The sequence below is a fragment of the Montipora foliosa genome, unplaced genomic scaffold, assembly GCF_036669935.1.
Source record: "Montipora foliosa isolate CH-2021 unplaced genomic scaffold, ASM3666993v2 scaffold_440, whole genome shotgun sequence".
In the NCBI taxonomy this organism is placed as follows: Eukaryota; Metazoa; Cnidaria; class Anthozoa; order Scleractinia; family Acroporidae; genus Montipora; species Montipora foliosa.
In genome coordinates, this window is record NW_027179746.1 from 90,001 (window position 1) to 108,972 (window position 18,972).

Here is an 18,972-nt window from a genome sequence, read left to right on the forward strand (position 1 = left end):
TTCACTGATACCTACACAACCGCAGTTATAATATAAGAAATTCAGTTTCATATATTCTCTCTCTCATTTCATTATCATATATTATTACATTGGCATTGTTCATCCGTCACTTTTTTTCTTCTTTAGCCGGATTTAAAGACGAAAAACTACAACAACCACTTATATATGGCAGACCTGGCAAAATACGTTGTACTGCAGAAGGAAATCCTCCTCCGCAATTTGAATGGAGGAAAAACGATAGCCTACTCTTAGAGAAAGACAGATTCACACAGTTGTCAGATGGCAGTTTGCAGATCGATAAAGTTGGCTGCGAAGATAAGGGAGCTTACAAATGTTCTATAAAACAAACCAAAGGAAGTGAGAGAATCACTGTTTATTCCCAAGTTATCAACGTGTCTGTCATAGGTAGGTAAAGGTGGAAATGATGAAGTTTTCATTCGTAATAAAGCTTGGCGGTCTAAGCTGACTGGGTCTTTGTCTAAGGGTAAATCTGGTTTAATCTGTTTGCACACTATATGCGAATACGGCAACGATAAAGAAGCAATGACCAAGCATTATTGAGAGTATTACTTACCCATAGTTTGGACAGTGTTATCGTTACTAAATCGTGTTCAAATTCATTTTCAATTTGGCCGCTCCAAGCGTAAATTTATTGTTTCTTTATGGTACAAAAACGTGAGTGCAATAGAGTTACAAGCATTTATCTACTTGAAGCAACTTTCTTCCTGGAAAGTCGTGACGACAAAATCATGGTTATAAACTGCAGTTTAATTCATACCTGATTGAATTAACAGGCCCGTTCTCTCTTTTTCTTTTAAGTTCCACCAAATGTAAATCTATCAGGGTCACGCCATAATGTACGTGAAGGAGATAGCATTATTTTGACTTGTATTGTCCATGGTTTTCCAAAGCCCCAAATAAGCTGGTTTAAAGATAAACTTCAGTTAAAAGAAGAAGAGAAAGCGAACTTGGTCAAAAGAAACATAACAGAAGAAGGAGAAGGCACCTACACCTGTAAAGCAAAGAACCAAGGAGGCTCCGAAAATGATACCTTTGATGTCATAGTTGATGGTAAGAGGAAACGTAATGCCTCACAGTTTTCATGAAAGACAGAAATATTTTTTCATGAACGGTCGTGATTAGATTGCAGACTTGAGAGTCAGTTTGGACACAAATGACATTGACAGAACGAATTTGTCCTCAGGAATATGCGCAAATACCAGTTCCAACATTTCAAAGTGCGAAGAGCAATCGGGCAATTAATAAGTAATCTGAATTCCTTGAGTCTAACCTCTCCAGAAGAATTGTTGGTAGCACTCCCTGCTTTTTTTTTTTTTTTTAATTACGTCCGTTACATGTAGACAGTACTAGCATGCCTAAAACCATTTTCGATGGCCACATCGTTGAAGATTTCTGTGAATTAAGCCATGCGTAACGCAATTTTAAGCAAAACAAAAACCTGGAAATAAATTGTCTTTAAGACTAGTTATAAATTAGACTGCTTAAGTATTTTTTTCTGGCCAACAGAATGTATTTTGTATAATTATACTACAACGTTTTTAGTTAAGACTACAGTACACTCAATTATTTATCATGAAATCAAAGATAACTATTGGAGAGAACCTTTTCAAGACAAACTGAAATCACACTTAAGAACCAGAATTTAAAAAGTCAGCATACGTTTTTTGGTGACCAGTTAAAGACATAAGTGAAAAAAAAGAAGTCCGCAAGGATTTTCTTTTGGCCCTCTTATGTAGAATTTTTATCAAAATGATAGCATGATACGAATTTCCAAAGATGAACGCTGACAAGCATTAGGGCAAGTAAAGCTCTGGCCAAACGAGAGCGAGAGTTGATGAGAGTTGACGAGAGTTGAAACTCTTGAGAGTGATCGTGAGTTGGCCAAACGAGAGCGAGAGTTGACGAAAGTTTGTCGAGAGTTTCACGCGTAAAAATTAAGAGAACCTGGGAAAAACCTATCCAATGTGTTTTTTTTTTAATTGGTGAGATGAATAAGTTTAACAAAATTTTTTCACCCTTTGAAGCCAATCTGTTTCTGACACGGTGCATTTCATAAGTTAATTCTAATGTTAACATAATGTAGTGGAAACACTTCGGTCACCAATGACCCCAATTTCTTCAAAGTGGATAACTAAAAAAAATCAATGCATTCATTCGTAATAAAGTAAAACCCCTCAAGTAAGAACCTATTTTTAAGAACCTGTTAGCCAAGAAATTGTCCTTTAGACTCCCTCTAAACAAGAGCCTGTTGACCCTAAAATTTGAAACAGGTTCTTATTTTCTAAAGTCTAAAACGTATGTGCACTTTGGCAAATAAGATCAATTGATTGATGTTCTGAAGATTCATGTGATATTTCAGTTTTACTCATTATAGTCATTTTTATGTGGATTTTATAATTCTCTTTAAATGTTACTCAAAAGACACCGTTATGACGGCCTCATAATGGGATTTTATGGCAAGGCATTGCTTAGATAGTGGTTTACAGGCTAAGGCGGCAGGCTCTAAGCCTATCTTATTTCCAGCCAATCAGAATTCAGGGCGTTCCGGACGATATCGTTTTTAAGCGCGTTTTTCCGTGCGCTCGCCCCCTTTCGATCGCTCACCATCACGCTGTTCACATCGCTTGTTTGAACCAATTTTCAGCAATTTTTAGGCAAGTACCCTCTTTTCCTTTTATTTTTGCTATCATTCAATGGCTGAGCCGCGTATTTTAGTTCTTGATGATTCTTTTATTCGCCCTTTGCGCCTTTTACTGTCCCGTGATTTCCCCCATTTTAGCTTTGATTTTAAGTTATCTCACCGTGCCTTGATTAACCTGCGTAGCAAGCGTTCCTGTTCGATAGATAAAGAGCTCCGAAACGTTTTTCCAGAAACTGGCCGCGCGAAAGTTGGGGCAAGAGACTGAGGGAACGCTTGCAAGAAGACCCCCTATTTTTGAAAAACCCGTTCGCCCACGAACGGGGGCTTCTGATTGGTGCGGCACAGTCACAATGATTGACAGGTGATAAATTTTCCACCAAAATGTTTCTTGTTAGTTCTAGCGTGACAAAGACAATGGCGGAAGATGTGAAAGGATTTGAATCGTGTGTTCAAGCTAAGCGAATCGGTTCTCGCTTTTACATTGAAAAGGGAACAAGAACTGTCAATACGCAATCTCTTTAACTGTATAGATGTAATGGCCGTTTTGCCAACAGAATTCGGAAAAAGCTTAATTTTCCAGGTGCGGAATTTAAAAAAACCAAGAACAGGCTGCTCGAGTATCATCGTGATTTCTCCATTTCAAAGCTTCATACGCGATAGTGTAAATGGTTGACGTAAATTGAATGGAAATTACAGCCTGTGATTTAAATGACAATCTAGACTGCTCGGACAATATCCATCAAGGAAAATTCAGTATTATTTACCATTAAGCGTCGCCATAATTCACTAAAAGCAAAAGATTCGTTATTTAACAAAACTTTGGTAGTGCTTATTCTTGACGAACAGTTTGGACTGGGCTGAAGTAGGCTTTTCGTTCGCTTGCAAAAGATACTTTACATTTACGCAGGATGAATTAATAAACTGCTTGCGAACTATTCAGAATCCATATGTTTCAGGATCAAGGAAATAAACTGTATTCGTCAAATTCCTTGCCTAATGTAATCTTGAGTCCTATGTCATGGATTGAAACAAGATGAAGACAATTACGCAGCTCCCCTGTTAAATCTTCTCTTATTGTGAGAAGAAAGCGGCTCCTCTGTACAGTCATGCGATTTTTTAAAGCACCTTAACTTTCTATTTCATCTACGATTTCGCGACGATTTCACCAAGAAATATCCAGCAAGTCGCACTGAAATCGTCGCTAGCTTTAAACTAAAACCTCTTAAATGGTTTCATGGTCAGTTTTTGTGGATTTTTTTCATTTAACGGCCTTACTACCCATCGAACTCTGTACAAGTTATGTTCCTAAATTTCGTATTTTACGAGCGCACGGGTTGCTGACACGTTCTGAAAATTGGCTGTTGTTTTCGACAGCTTCTTTCCAACCGCTCTGCAAATATCAACTACAATTTGTCCTAATTTCTTTTGTTTTCGAGGGTTTAAACAAATTCTCAGAAGAAACATGACCAGTGGTACCCGGCTGAGAAGCTGCCGTTACAAAATTAACTTTAGAAATCACGCTAACAAATTCTTCATCGATCGCTTGGGTGTGTTTCGATTCCTCGGTGCCTCGTTTTGTTTGGACGGAAGTCAACTTGTGTTAACACGATTATCTGTTATTGGCTAATTTGTTAATAAGACGTCAATCAGCGTGTGTCAAGTCAACCATTAAAAGGTCGGCGTTTTTCAGAAATAGGGGATCTTCTTGCAACCGTTCCCTCAGTCTCTTGCCCCAACTTTCGCGGGGCAGTTTGCAGAAAATCGTTTCAAAGCTTTTCTGTCCAACAGGAACGCTTTCTACGCAGGCTATACTTTAAAAAAATGGCACGGAGTCGGTGGCCGTACGCACTTTTTCCAAAACGCTGAAACTCGACTTGAATGTTATCCAGTCTTTTCGACCAGAGATTGTTATAATGCAGTTGGGATTTAACAGACTCTGACCTTTTACAGGTTCGCTCAGCTATTGATGATTGTTTTAGGTTCTTACATGACACCTATGGAGTTCAGGTTTTTTTTTTTTTTTTTTTTTTTTTCAATTGTACTACATACGATACATGTTACATGATTTACACTTGTACTTACTTCTTACACAATACTTGCACTACTTTAACTTGCACTACATACGATACATATTACAATACCATAACACTAGTCAAATGGAATTATAGTTGATCTGCTTACAACGTAATTGTTTACATTTTAATTGTTCGAGTCACTAATAAGAATTTTGTTTGTTACTTCCTCTATGTAGGGTATTGGTTTTCTAGTATTTAATAGGTTGTTAAATACATAGATAGCAAGAAAATCAAAATACAGAAGCTGAGAAGTAGAAGGACACAATGTAATTTTATAAGGACAGAAAAAAATTCCATTTGTTCCTAAATTCTTTCTCCTTATTACAAGTGGCTGCAATATGTTTTTCTATATCAATTTTTTCGCGCACAAGTGAGGCAAAATCATCGAAATTGTACCTTATGGTATTTAAAGCGTTAACATACAAGAAATATTTACCTAAAATAATAAGATGTTTGAGGGCCAAACAGTAGTTGTGACAGCGAATAATTCCGAACATAACCTCCAGTTCTGACAGAAGCAGTTTCGTATTACTAGAGGTTGAGTACCACTCCCGAAATCCATCCCAAAAGGAATTTGCGTGCTTGCAGTTTACAAACAAATGCCACAGGGTCTGACATTGAGAAGGACAAAAGGAACAGAAGGGCGAGGCAACTTTTTTTCATTTTATATAACAAGCTATTCGTTGGTAAAATTCGGTGAATGATTTTGTATTGGAACATCGTCAATTTAATTTCTCTCGTGGCTTTGAATGGTAGGAGGTAGATTTTAGACAAGTCACTTTTGTCGACGCCGGACGCTAAAAGTTTTTTTTTTAAGTTGGTGGAGGTAGATCTTCAAGGTAAAGTAGGGTACTGTATATTGCCTTACATGACAGTGAACAGATTGAGGTGGGCGGCGTGACCGAGTCTTTGGAACATTGTTGCAATAGTTTCCTCCAATTTTGGGGAATAGAAGAGAGAATACTATAATATTGTAAAAAGCTACATTTTACATAGAATTTACTGCAAAAAGAATTAAATGGGAGGAAATGGCCCTCACAGGAGTCAAAAAGATCCGAGATTTGTTTTATTCCTGCCTGATACCAATGAGGAAAGAATACCATTTTCTTATTCACAGTTAAAAATCGGTTATTCCAGATTGGCTGCGAGAGAACCTCATTTTTATTTTTAGGTGTGGCCGTTGCGATGTCCTGCCAGTTGAAAATGATTTGTTTGTAGAAAGCAGGAAGATGGTTGTTTAGGTCAAGGAGATTATAATCATAATTACATTTAAACAGTTCTGTACCGCCAACATCGGCTAGCAGCAATTTAGGTATGTACTGCCATGGGGCATTTGAGTTAGAGCATAACCGTTTCACCCAATTTAACTTAAGCGCGTTGTCGAAGAGAGAAAAATCCTTCATGTCCAGGCCACCAGCTGTTTTTTGCTTGATAAGGGTAGTCTTTTTTATTTTGGCGGGCTTGTGATCCCAAATAAAGTCGAACGTAATCTTGTCTACTTCTTTACTGAATTCTTTAGGAGTATTCATGACACTGCAGATAAACACAAGTTTTGAAAGTGCTAATGTTTTAATTATATTTATCCTGCCAGCGATGGAGAGGTCTCTTTGGGACCACATATTCAATGTTTTCTTTAAAGATCCTAATTTGTCAAAAAAAATTTTCTTTTCAGACACTTCTAGATCATATGTGAAATGCGCGCCAAGCGCGTAAACTGGCTCGGCGCTCAATTGGAGATCATGTATGGTGTCTTTTCTGTTACGCATAGAGCCAAGCCATAACATTTCAGATTTTGTTTGGTTTCGTTTTAGACCAGAGCATCTTTCATAAATCAAATAACCTTGACAGTGACTGGACATCAGAAAGAAGTACAGTTGTGTCGTCTGCATATTGCGAAAGTTTAACCTCATTATGTTCATCTATTGGAATACCTTTTATTTCTTTTGAGCGTCTAATACGTTGTGCGAGTAACTCAATAGCAATAACGAATAATGTGCCGGAAAGTGGGCAACCTTGACGCACCCCGCGTTCTAGATGAAAATGTTTTGAGGCGTATCCGTTATTCAGAACACAACTAGAGATATCTGTATAAAACACTTTTATCCATTGTCAGAGGTCAAGACCGAAATTAAACGTTTCGAGGCATCTATGAATAAAATTCCATTCAATCGAGTCAAACGCTTTCTCAAAATCCAAAAACACGGCTACCCCTGGAATATTCTTCGCTTTAGTGAAATGCATTGTATCTGCTATTAACCTAATACTTTCTCCAATGAACCTTCCTTTAACATATCCAGATTGACAGGGACGAATTAAGTTCGGCAAGATCTTCTCTAAGCGCAGAGCAATGGTCTATTTTATAGTCTACATTCAGTAAAGATACAGACCGCCAGTTTTTTAAATATTCAGTATTCTTCTTCTTCTTCGGAATTAAGGAATCCCTTGACGTTGAGAGATAGAAAGAGTTCCGTTTCGAAAGGCGTAATTAAAGCTACTTACCATAAATGAACCGAGCAGGTTCCAAAATTAGCGATAGAATTCAGGTGTTAGCCCGTCCGTGCCGGGAGTTTTATTGTTTTCCATAGCGTTTAATGCAAGCTCACACTCCTGAACCGACATGACACCTTCGCACGTTTTCGCGATTTCTTCTGATAATGCATTTTCTATTTCAAAGAACTCATTGAAAGTTGAGCAGTTGGGGTCCATATTTCTTGATGTGTAAATCTCTTCGAAAAAGCGTTCTTCTTCTTCCAGCATGTCCTTCAGGTTTGTGATTTTGTCACCTTCATTATTAACTAAGGACGTTATATGTTTCTTTTCTTGGTTCCTTTTTTCTAAGTTATAAAAGTATTTACTATTCCTCTCACCATGCTCGTACCAACGCGCTCTACTACGCACGATTGTTCCTCGTGTTTTAATACACGCAATTTTGGAAAGCTTGAATTTTATTCTCTCCAGCTCAGTCTTAAGAGAATCGCTGTATGACGCCTGTAGTTTAATTTGCAATCTCATCATTTCTGACAAAAGAATTGATTCTTCGTCACGTTTTTGTTTAGCTTTCTTCTTTGAAAAAGCTATTGTAAAAGCACGAATTTCCATTTTAATCATTTTCCAGTACAACCCTTTGTCGTTGACTTGTTCATGCTTTTTTTGTAAACATTGGAATTTTAAATGTTAACAGTTCCACGTAATTAGTATCTGACAGCAAGGAGTTGTTAAACTTCCAAAACCCTGGCCCTCGAGGGAGTTCACTTTCGTTGAAAGACATGGAGAGAGCGACGGCGGAGTGATCTGAATAAATGGTTGGAAGTATTTTGCAATCCTTTATGTGATCTTTTTGCTGCTTTGAAATAAAGAAGTAGTCAAGTCTACACTGTATCTTCATTGACGGGTTAGCCCATGTAAAGCCTGGTTGATCTGGATTCTTGAAATGCCAGAAATCAAATAAATTATGTGTTTTGATTAACGACTGAAGCTCGTCGAGAGAGGCTTTTTTGCTGTCTATCAGTCTACCGCCTTTTTTGTCTGAAGTGCTACTGGTACAGTTAAAATCACCTCCCAGCACCAAGTTGTCATTGGCGTCAGGGATTAGAAATTCTTTTGAAACGTCCCTGAGGAAAACAACTTGTTGGTTGTATCATTCGGTGCGTAAATGTTTACTAAAACCACTTTCGTACCATCAATAATAGTCTCGGCTAAAATACATCTGCCAGAATTATCCGCATTAATTTTTTGGAAGTCAACGTCAAGACGTGGTTTGAATAAAATCATGACTCCTCTACTATGAGAGGAGCCATGACTGGACACGATTTTGCCTCCCCATTCTGTTTCCCATCTTTTGATGGATTCCGGCGAGGAATAAGTTTCTTGCAAGAAAATTATATCCGATTGCTGTTGGTGCAACCAACGAAAAACTTGTCTTCGCTTTCTCGAGCTGTTTAGCCCTCTAACGTTAAGTGATAGCAGTTTATACATTTGATTTCTAATAACAGGATAGACGGGGTATCCAAGAAATAATGAAAACAGTTTTTTTAGAATTATGCTCACAGTGCGGTTGATATTTGTGGCCAGGCTTGATTCTTATTACCTCGTTAGCATCGAAACAAAGTTGATCAACATAACAGGAGAGAAAGCTAAAACGAAAGCACATGCAGAAACACATACAGAAACACATAACTATTACAGACTTAACTAAAGCTTTGTACGGCATTTTGACTGGATATAGAAAGTGGAAAGCTGCAGCTCTCAAGTAGGTGGTTCCGTAGAACAAAATAAATAAATAAATAAACTAAACTGCATTTTAACTTTCTTTTTAGCTTAATTGTCCATTAAACGCCCATAGAAAGGAAATTGAGATGTTTCTTCATCACGGTAAAGAGCACCGTCGATGATCAACTTTTCGACATTGAAGTATGCATTTTTCTTCTCGCGTTTGGCCGCCTTTAGTATCGGATATAACAACTTTCTTACCTCGTCAACTTCTTTAGGAAAATCGTCGGATATTCCAAATCCGGTACCTCTTGGGAGATTTTTGATGAAGGATTTAATAAAAAATTTATCTTGAAAATCCGTCAGCCTAACTATGATCGGTCTTGGTTTAAGATTTCGCCCATTTGATTGTGAATGGCGCGACGTAATTCTGTGAACTCTGTCAAAATGAATGTTTTTTTCGTCCACTGGAAGAATCTTTCGCTTCGTACGCATGAATTCTCTTAGGGCGAGTTCAGTGTCATTGTTTGCTTCGTTTTCACGTTCCTTTATTCCAAAGAACTTCAAGCTTCCTCTACGACTGTGACATTCGAGTTTAATATGTCGGCGGTGCAGCTCTTTGATTTCATGCTCGATGCGTTCGCAAGAAGTGTTAGCTGCTTCTTGCTTAAGATTAACACCATCAACGAGGGCTCTTAGGTCTTCTATCTCTGCTTGCGAGTTTTCCAAACTCGTTTGGAGGGCTTTATTTTCTTCTTCAAGAAGAGTAATCCTCTGTTTGTAATTCTCCAGCTCGGGAAGTATAGCTAATAGCGTGTGGAGTTTCTCTTCAATACCGGAGAGCCTCGAGTTTGTAGCCTCGAGGCACTTCTTGCATCCATGCTTGTGATGTTGGTCGGACGCGTCTTCTTCATCCGTTTGCGAGCTTCCCTCTCTTGTTCGTTTCCTACCCTTTTCCACGGTTCCCTTTTTCTTCGATGATTCGTCAGGCATTTCAAATAGACTTAACTGTATATTTTAACCACCACTGAGGCTGTGGCACTGACAAGATACTACGAGCACACTTTCGGCGTGACCGCCATCTTTCGTGCCTCGTTCCAGTTCAGGTTCCAGTTCAGGTTGTCTGCGTGTGCCAGATCATCATGCGATATTAGTTCTTTTTTTTATATATATTGGCAGATCTTGAAAATAAGGTTCGTCACCTTTGGTGGCCAAATTTTCTCCAACCTAATTCGATTCTGTGTTTACCTACTCAGCAAACGAGTGCGCCGCCACGCGGAGCTCTTGGTCACGCAAAGTTTTTAGTGTCCTTCTCATCGTAAAAATGCCATGATATAAAATTTAGATGAGGTATAGCGAAAAACTGGCTGCTGCATGAGGGACAAAGCTCGAATACTACTAAACTATGTTATCTACAATGTGTTTTTTTTTTTTAATCCAGAAGATAAGAACCTATTTAACAACCTAGATAGCCTACATTTCTGTTAATTACCATTTATGTAAGAAACTGTTTCGGCTAAATTTTAGAATGGAAGGTTCTTACTCGCAGGGTTTTACTGTATACCTATGCAAAGCACATATAAGTCATCATCATCTCAATAGCGTGGTAAAACCTCTTAAATTGTGCAAGTTGAACACATACATGTCACTTTACGATTGAGCAAATGTGATGTCTATATTTATCTGTTTCTCTAGCTCCTCCTAAGCTGGATGCTGCTCTTAAGAAAGACTCTATGCTTGTGTTGTTTCACTCTACATTACAATTAAAATGTATTGAGAGAGGAGACCCAGAACCAAACGTCACCTGGACTAACAATGGAACTCAAGTTGCTAATAACAACACTCTTGTTATCACTAATGTGACTTTCAAGGATGCTGGCCAATATGGATGTGTTGCAAAGAACAGGGCAGGAAATGTAAGCGGCAAAATTTGGATTGAAGTAATAGGTAAGTCAGCTAAATCACAGGGCAGCCAAAGAAACTGTGTAACCATTGGAATATTTAACCGTAATATGAATTAAAATGGTCTTGAATTGTAACAAATATAATTAAATCAATCTACTTTACAAGAAATGTCATGGATTGAGTCACAACAAGAAATGCATACAGTCGTACATTTAATTAATTACGATCTTACAAATGAGGTTATAACTATGCTGCAGCATATAACGTAACTGCAACTCTGTAAAGTCACTGTAAGCATCCTTTAACTAAGAGCGACTACATTATATTGCAAATTGGTTTAATTTCCAACCAAGAGGTCAAGAAATATAACTGCATGTAGTCCACATGCCATTACAACTTACCATGCCCCTTCATATTGCATTAACGGTAGTAATGGGTAATTTTGTGAACCGTGAATTGCCTTTTTTATTTCCCGTGAAATGTGAGATGACCTTTTTTCACGTAAAACGTGATTTTCTCAATTGCTGTGAGCCGTGATTTTTGACAATGCCTATCCGTGAAATGAGAATCGAATGTTTAATTCATCGTGAACCGTGACGTGATTTTGCTTCATGGTTTTGTTTGTTTGTTTTTTTATATTTATTTTGCGGGAGTAGGAGCCCGAGAAATTATAACAATGGACTGTAATAATACCTCGGCAGAACAAGATACAACAACGCCATCTGGATTGCATGATTCACTGAAACGTGAGCCTTCGACACGTGACCTCGCTAGCCTTGACGGCTTTGCTGGTCAATCAACACGGCGAAAACTAGATCGGAAATCGTCTCAGAAGGTCGCGAGGCTCTTCCCAGTGAGTTTCTGCCCCTCTTTACCGCACTCTGCATTATGTGCCTTTACTCCCTGAGCTTATCGCCTATATCTTCTTAGTTAAAGAAGGTTACAGTTGTATTTCTTTGTATAGCTTTCAGCGATCTGGATCGAGGAGAAAGCGACGTCATTTACTCATTAGCTTAAATTTTGGGCTCTCAGGTTTTCAAATTCGTGTTCTTCATACTAAGTAAGCCGCATTCACACACCGCATTTTCAAGCTAAGAGTAAATGACCTCACTTTCTCCAGGCAGGCTCTGCGTCCTTTTCTGCTGATGTCGAAATAAGACAGGGGCACCCAACGTCAATTGTTCGGAAAATATCTGTTCGGAAGACGATTTGAGATCTAGAATTTTCGGAACATTTGTTGTAGAATTTCTTGCTTGCCTGCTTGTCCGAGGATTCTCGAACATCTCAAAAATGGTATAATTGCCCATTTTTAACAGACTTTTACTAAAAAGGTCACCTAGAAGTGTACAGCCAAAAACGAGGCTGGTGAAGAATATTCCAATTCTTCTCTTCGTGTATTAGGTTTGCTTTTTTTGCTATGAGTTTGGTATACGATTTAGATTACGTGTCGCGTTCTTTTGAAAACAAAAGGGTTTGAATTGAGTATATTTACTTTCAAATGAGATAGATTACAGTTCAAAAGGCAGCCAGGTAGATTTCTCGCTACTCCGGCTTAAAAGGAATGCAACTTATAGAAGTTACGATTTAAGACCCGACGTTTTGACTGCCTAGTGCTTTCCTAAGGCGTGATCTAAACCTGTTACGTGACTCCTTTTATAAGCCCACTAGTTAGCGGACATTAAAGTTAACGCAGACTTGGTGAAAAGTCTGCAGGCTTTTGACATGTGGTGTTGAGAAAACTGGTCAACATTAGCTCGAAAAAGAAGCTTGCCAATGAGAGAGTGTTGCAAATGGCTGGTGAAAATCGCAGATTGTTGTATACGATCCAGAGAAGGAAAATAGAACATTTTGGACATGTCATGAGACACAATGAAATGCTAAGAGTAATCATGGAAGGAAAAGTTGAAGGAACAAAAGGTAAAGGACGACAGGGAAAAATGTATTTAGTTGATATTTGCATATGGACAAAGTAGAAAAAGAAAAATAATACTATTAGGAAGTATAAGGACGGATAAAGTATCACATGACCTCCTGCCTCCGCAGGAGATGGAACTTTACATGAGGTGTAAACAGGTGTCAGGTACGCTGGGTATACTAGTCCTTGCAATGACTACGAACCCGAGTATAACATCGGACAAACCAAACGTCAGTTTCGCGTGCGTTTAAGGAGCGCGAAAGAGCAGTATTCCTTTGCAAAAAAGATAATTAAGCTTTGTCTTAACATGCTTGCTAGACCAACCATGGAATTGGGTGAAATATGTAATGCAAAAGTTATCACCACCAACTGGCGGTACCATCAAGTGAACGCCTTTCATTGGAAGCTTGGCACATTAATTCCGCCCGCGCTCTTTCAAAACGTGATCATGGCGGTCTTTTACCTTACACCTATTTACACCTTATTGATAGGAAGTGACGCTAGTTAGTGAGTGTATGAAAGGAGTAGTATAAGAGCTTAAGATCACCTCTGCAGAAGATACTAGGCAGGAGTGGAGAAGCGTGAAACTATATTAAATTTACTTTTCCAGCGATTGGTTAGATTTGCCGAGAAAGAAGTCGTTTCCTGCTGCAATATAATATATTTTTTTGATCCCCAGCTTTCAGTGTCTTTACTGCATATTACAACGTCTGCAGTAAAATTTTACCAGCTTTCAAAAATTAACTTATTTATCTCATTAAAATTCCTCAAGTTTAAATTATCGGAACTATCTTTGCATTGTCTTCCAAATTTTCCTTTCTTAACACTGATTTCATTTTTTTTAAGCAATGAGCTGGAACTTTGTGAGGATATTTATCTCACCGAATTGTGCTATTTTAATCTCAGAATTTCCCACGGCTGAGATATCTCCAAACCCATATCCCACAATGCTGGCAGGAGATACACTGACATTGACTTGCAAAGCCAGTGAAGCTACATGGGGAATCACGTGGGAAAAGAATAACGTTTCTAAGATTCAAAGAGCCAACATCACTGAAAACGGTGACCGCAGCATCCTCCTTATTGAAAAAGTTGAAGTTTCCGACAGTGGTGAATACTCATGCAAAGTACTGAACAAGGCAGGCTCTGCGTCCTCGTCTGTCGATATCAAAATAAGAGGTAAAATTTTTTTGGATTTAGAATTGTGTGGTTGTCTAATAGTGATTGGAGAATGTAAAATTTTGCTTTAATGAATTAATTAACTCTTTTTCCTTGCTAGGGTACCCAGTTCTCCCCTCCCCAAAACAAGGTTGTGTGGAAAATTTAAAGTGTAGTACAAATAGCCCTGTTATTTTACGCATAAAATCTGTTGTACAGACACAATGTGTCAACTCATTTTGACGCCGATTGTAGATGCGTTACCAAGGTAAGGGTCTTCATAGCACATTGACTGTCAAAAATATAAACTTTCGTGGTAGCACATTAGTGATCAAGTTTGATCTTCCAACTGCATAAATATGGCAGAAATGGCAGTATACATGTAAGTGCTTAAACCTGTGTTCAGTCACCTTAAGAATTACAGCTTATGACGGAATAGGGGGTTGAAAAGGTCAATGTGAAAGCAATTTTGTCGCTGACTGTAGAATAAAACAAGGCTTAAAGTATGGTTATTCCTCAATGAATGAGTTGCCAGTAATCGGATCCCTCCTTTATACGCAAAGGGTTCTGGGATCGCGAGGGGGCAAACATTGTAAGTCGCTGTAAGAAACTGTATAGCGGTAACTTATTTCGACCTCCAAAAAACGATTTTGGAGAGAGATCAAAAATTTTTTTTGACACAGTTTATTCAGAAATCGATCTAGGCAATGTTTATACTTGGCAAGTGTAAGTTTTGTTTGAATAACCGTGAAATATGAGATAAAATTTGCTGATTAACTTCCTTGCTTGCGTAATGTTATAAGGTTTATTGTGAAATGGTGATGAAATATTAAAAACTCAGGTATAAATCTGGAGGAAATAACTCAAAAAAGCCGTTTCAGTTGTATTTACGTGTGTATAGCGGGCTAGTTTTTGGCCTGTTTCTAAACTCATTAATTCAAATTATATTGGAAATATGCTTGGTGGCGATCATTGTGCTGTGTGGGTTTGTGACCAAGATCGAAAGTACCCAGAAAAGCAGAATATTTTTCCTCACGTTGAAATATTAAGATTTTACTCTTCCAGGAATTTAAAAAAAAGGTTTCGTCGTTGGCTGGCTAGATGTTCAACGTTTCAGTGAGTACGAAGGTCTGTTCAAATCATTTTGTACAAGGTTACAGAACTTCTGAAAGTCCTACCGACCAACTTTGTACATAAAAGAGTACGATTAAGAGAGTAAACCTTAAAGACCTGCTCCAAGGATCAGATATACAGAGAACTAGTATATAAAGATGACACTTTTCACGTATTGTTTGAATTTGAAGCTTGACAAGTTTCCTTGGATCCAGTGAAATACTTGTAGATGGAATTTTGACGGAAGGAAAAAGTTATTCAACAGCTGAGGCATATGAATTCCCAGTGTTATCGAAATCAATTGAAACAGAGAATGCTGTACTCTCTGGAAGAGTAGCATTACAACAGCTTCCTCGAGACAGATTAGGAGATTGAAATATGGTTTGCTTGAGCATAATCATCGTAATACATTAAAGTGATTCAGGGATACATTGTAAGAAGGGAACGTTTTGCCACGGGCAGGGATTAGCTCGCGCTCCCTTTTACCTTCTGCGGTCGAACGCAGGAACTCAAACAGCAATTAACTTCTCACTTGCTTTTAATCTTCTCTTCAGTTCTTACAACAGTTACTAGGGATACGTTCTCTACAAGTAGTTGTTCAAAAGAGCACCTTAGATCGAAAGATTCGTTTACTTGTTAGCGCTCCTGGTCCAGGCAACGCATTGCGATTGATCAAAGGATTAGAGGCTTAGACCGTGATAACGTCAACTACAAAAGGGGTGATTAACATGAACTACGAAGGTGTACCTACGGCTGCACGAAACATGGTCCATGTTGATGACTTAAAAATTGCAGTACCGCTAGGCCATTAACTAGTCCATCTAAGACCATTCGCAGTGGTCACTACCCTAAACCTTCTGGACGGAACGTGACTTCTCAACTAATAAACTTAAAGTAACAAAGACTAAACTAACCGAAATAAACAAGGGATTAACAATATTAATTAATGTACCTGACTAATCTAAGCCCTAAACTAATAACGTCACTTGATACGGGATTAATGGTTAGTACGGTATCGGAATCTCTACAACAATAAGGATGGAACTACAGGGTTGTTTCTCGACAGTACAACAACATTCGTCCTAAATTTAGTTTACAGTTACAACCTTTATTTACTAATATACACTAAAGACCAGGAGTACAGCAGTTGCACGACAACACGTACTAGAAGCTCTTGTCAACAGAATTATTTTAGCTTCTCTAGTTAATTAACCCAGATGGATTAATCCCGAATAAGAAATATATCCTATTTTGTCCAGGTATGAATTAAATCGTTTACAAGGCCAGAGCAAGCACGAACGTTTCCGTGAGAGACATTAGAATGCCTTTGTGTATAAACCTAGTTGTGTTTTCTAACACGTGCATTTAGCCTGGCAACGGTGTGGCTCCTTTGTTGAAGTGGTCACATCCGTCTCTTAATATACTGTCTATAACTTCGACACAAGATCAAGTCTTTCCTGAATTATCAATAACTTCACACTACTTGAAGATAACTTCACACTACTGGAAATAATAAACACGCTTCACTCTAAAGAACTTTGTGCCTTGCAACACCATTCGTTACGCACAATTAACTTTAGCTGCAGAAGCATTTGTTACGCACAATTACTTTTAATGATACGACAAAAGTACTTAGACGCATCGTTAACTAATAAAAGAAAGACACGATTGAACACGCAATTTTTTTTACTTATTTAACAACATGTACCCACAGAGTATGAAGAAAATAGTACGTAGCGACAATTTGTCCATAATAGACGAACTTAGAATGTGTTTTATTCCGTAGAATCGTTTTAATGCGTGGTCTAAATGCAGGTTTCTGAAGCATCCCCTAAAAAGCCCCAGAGCCAGTTGCAAAACTGGCAACATGTATTTTTCCTGTTCCTTAGGGTTCCCTCAACATATCTAAAGCAGTGGCTTGCTTTCAGCAATAAATGCCTACGGAAATACAGATGCTGCAAGACTAATACTCACCTTATTTGATTTAAAAAAATCCTCGTCGGCCTTCCATGAATACCACTGAACGAGGAAAAACTGTGTTCGGCCACCTTAATAAAATGCGTTATATACATTTTGCTCTTATAAAGTTCACCCAAAAACACCCGATTGTCATTTTACAACTACAGAGTAAAACAAAAGAAGCAAGGCTGGATACTCTACAGCACATTACTCAGTAGTGTACGTTTAACTAGTCTCAGATACTCAAGTAAAGTAGCTCAGACCACGAATCAGTAAACCGGTTGATATATTTTACGAGCAATAGTACGTACAACGCCGATCTTGTTATTTGGGCACTTGAAAACACTTTCAAAGTCCTGAAAGTGATTGCTGTCACGGTAACGCACTCTTGCAGAGAAAAATAATGTAGTTGGCAACAATGAAAGAATCGCATGCTTACTCTTCATTTCTCGAGTATTGGTGCCGATGGCATCGCAGAAGATCAGAATATAAAATTTCTGCTTTAAGATTGAGGAAAACTGTACATCGAAGTCTTGAGAGTGTGTTATGAAACATTTCAAAGGGATAACTTAAGTTAGTTTTATTAAAATTATTAATTGGATATTTGGGAGCGCCTCTTCCCATACCCATATCTACCTTTTAGTTTTAATAGAAGGCATAGCAAACATTCGCTTGCTTCTTAAGTTGTATTGAGAAGTATTTTTGTGCGCAGGCAGCAGGGTAGCTAATTTATGCAGACCATTACTCTCTTTGAGTGATCAGAGTTACGCATAAGTCTTCTAGTCTATCGATAAGCGTTGTTAAATTTGTATCTTCCAGCGCTTTCCTATGTGATGATTCTGGATGCATAATCCTTAAAACTCGCCTCTGAACCCTATCAATTTGATCAGACAAATAGACTGGTAAACTAAAATGGAAAATAAGCTTGAGGGGCATATTCCAAGACAGAATGAATACATGGGCAGTACAATTGAATTAGAGAAATGTGGTCAATACCAGCGCGCTTAAGTTGCCTAAGCAAATAAATTCGCTGAGAGGCTTTCGCAGAAATTTTGTCAACGTGGTCATTCCACTTTAGGTCATCCCTTATAGAAACTCCTAATATTTTAGACAATTTAATAGTTTAACAAAACAAATGGGAGCTTTGATAATTTGTTCTCCACATTCACCATCGTTCATGTAATCGTCCAGATATTTTAGTTCAAGCATTGGCATGAGTTGACAGAATTTTGGGTTGGGTTGAAAACAGTCCTGAATATGTAAAAACAAAGAGTTGGAATAAGAGTTTGCTAATTATGGTTGTAGAGTTCAAGCCATAGCTTTTTCGTTGGAGACCTCGCTCCCAACTATACACTGAAAAGAAATGTTGACTTTTCTGAATTCTTTTTTGATAGGGCACCAAGAACCAAATTCTCCCAAAACCAGACCAGGTAGGGTTTTTAAAGTGTAGTGAGCTTCTTTGTTCCTTTCAAAAATCTCTGTTCCACTGTTAGTCTGTTAGTAATCAATATGTGAGCAAAAACGTGATGGGACTTGACGGATGTCTACTCACGCAGGTTTTTTTTTTTTTTTTTTTTTCTTTGTGTGTGTGTGTGTGTGTGTTTAAGAATCCAGGAGGTGAGTATGTATGGCCGGATGACTTAAGTGTCTTTAGGTGAATCATCTGGCGTAACGGACTAACTTATGAATTATGAGTTGGCTGATCTGCCACAAACTAGTGAAGTAAGATATAGTCCAGTCCTTTCATGGTAGGACTAGCGTCTTTGCTCATTCCCAAGGGTATCTAGCCGTGGAACCTCCGCATGATTCCATAAGTTCTGCATCAACAACTTCAGGCTGCAAAGAACGACTTGACTGGCATATCTGGCACCAACAATATATCCCAAAAATATCTGGCGAACCATCAATATATACAAAAAAGATGGAAACTCTCATAAACTCTCTTTGGAGGTGAGAGGGCAGAAAGAAAAAAAGGG

General features: G+C 38.2%; 1 protein-coding gene across 1 annotated transcript in view; it reads left to right on the top strand.

Moving 5' to 3' along the window:
• LOC137989113 (uncharacterized) overlaps positions 1-15,412 on the top strand; it is a 46,083-nt gene extending 30,671 nt beyond the window's left edge. Inside the window, exons 5-10 of the mRNA XM_068834990.1 lie at positions 127-405; positions 820-1,071; positions 10,642-10,893; positions 13,673-13,945; positions 14,144-14,192; positions 15,229-15,412. Of these exons, the coding sequence (XP_068691091.1) occupies positions 127-405; positions 820-1,071; positions 10,642-10,893; positions 13,673-13,945; positions 14,144-14,192; positions 15,229-15,412 (1,289 nt within the window). The remainder of the gene's footprint in view (positions 1-126; positions 406-819; positions 1,072-10,641; positions 10,894-13,672; positions 13,946-14,143; positions 14,193-15,228) is intronic.
• Positions 15,413-18,972: the final 3,560 nt, after the last annotated feature.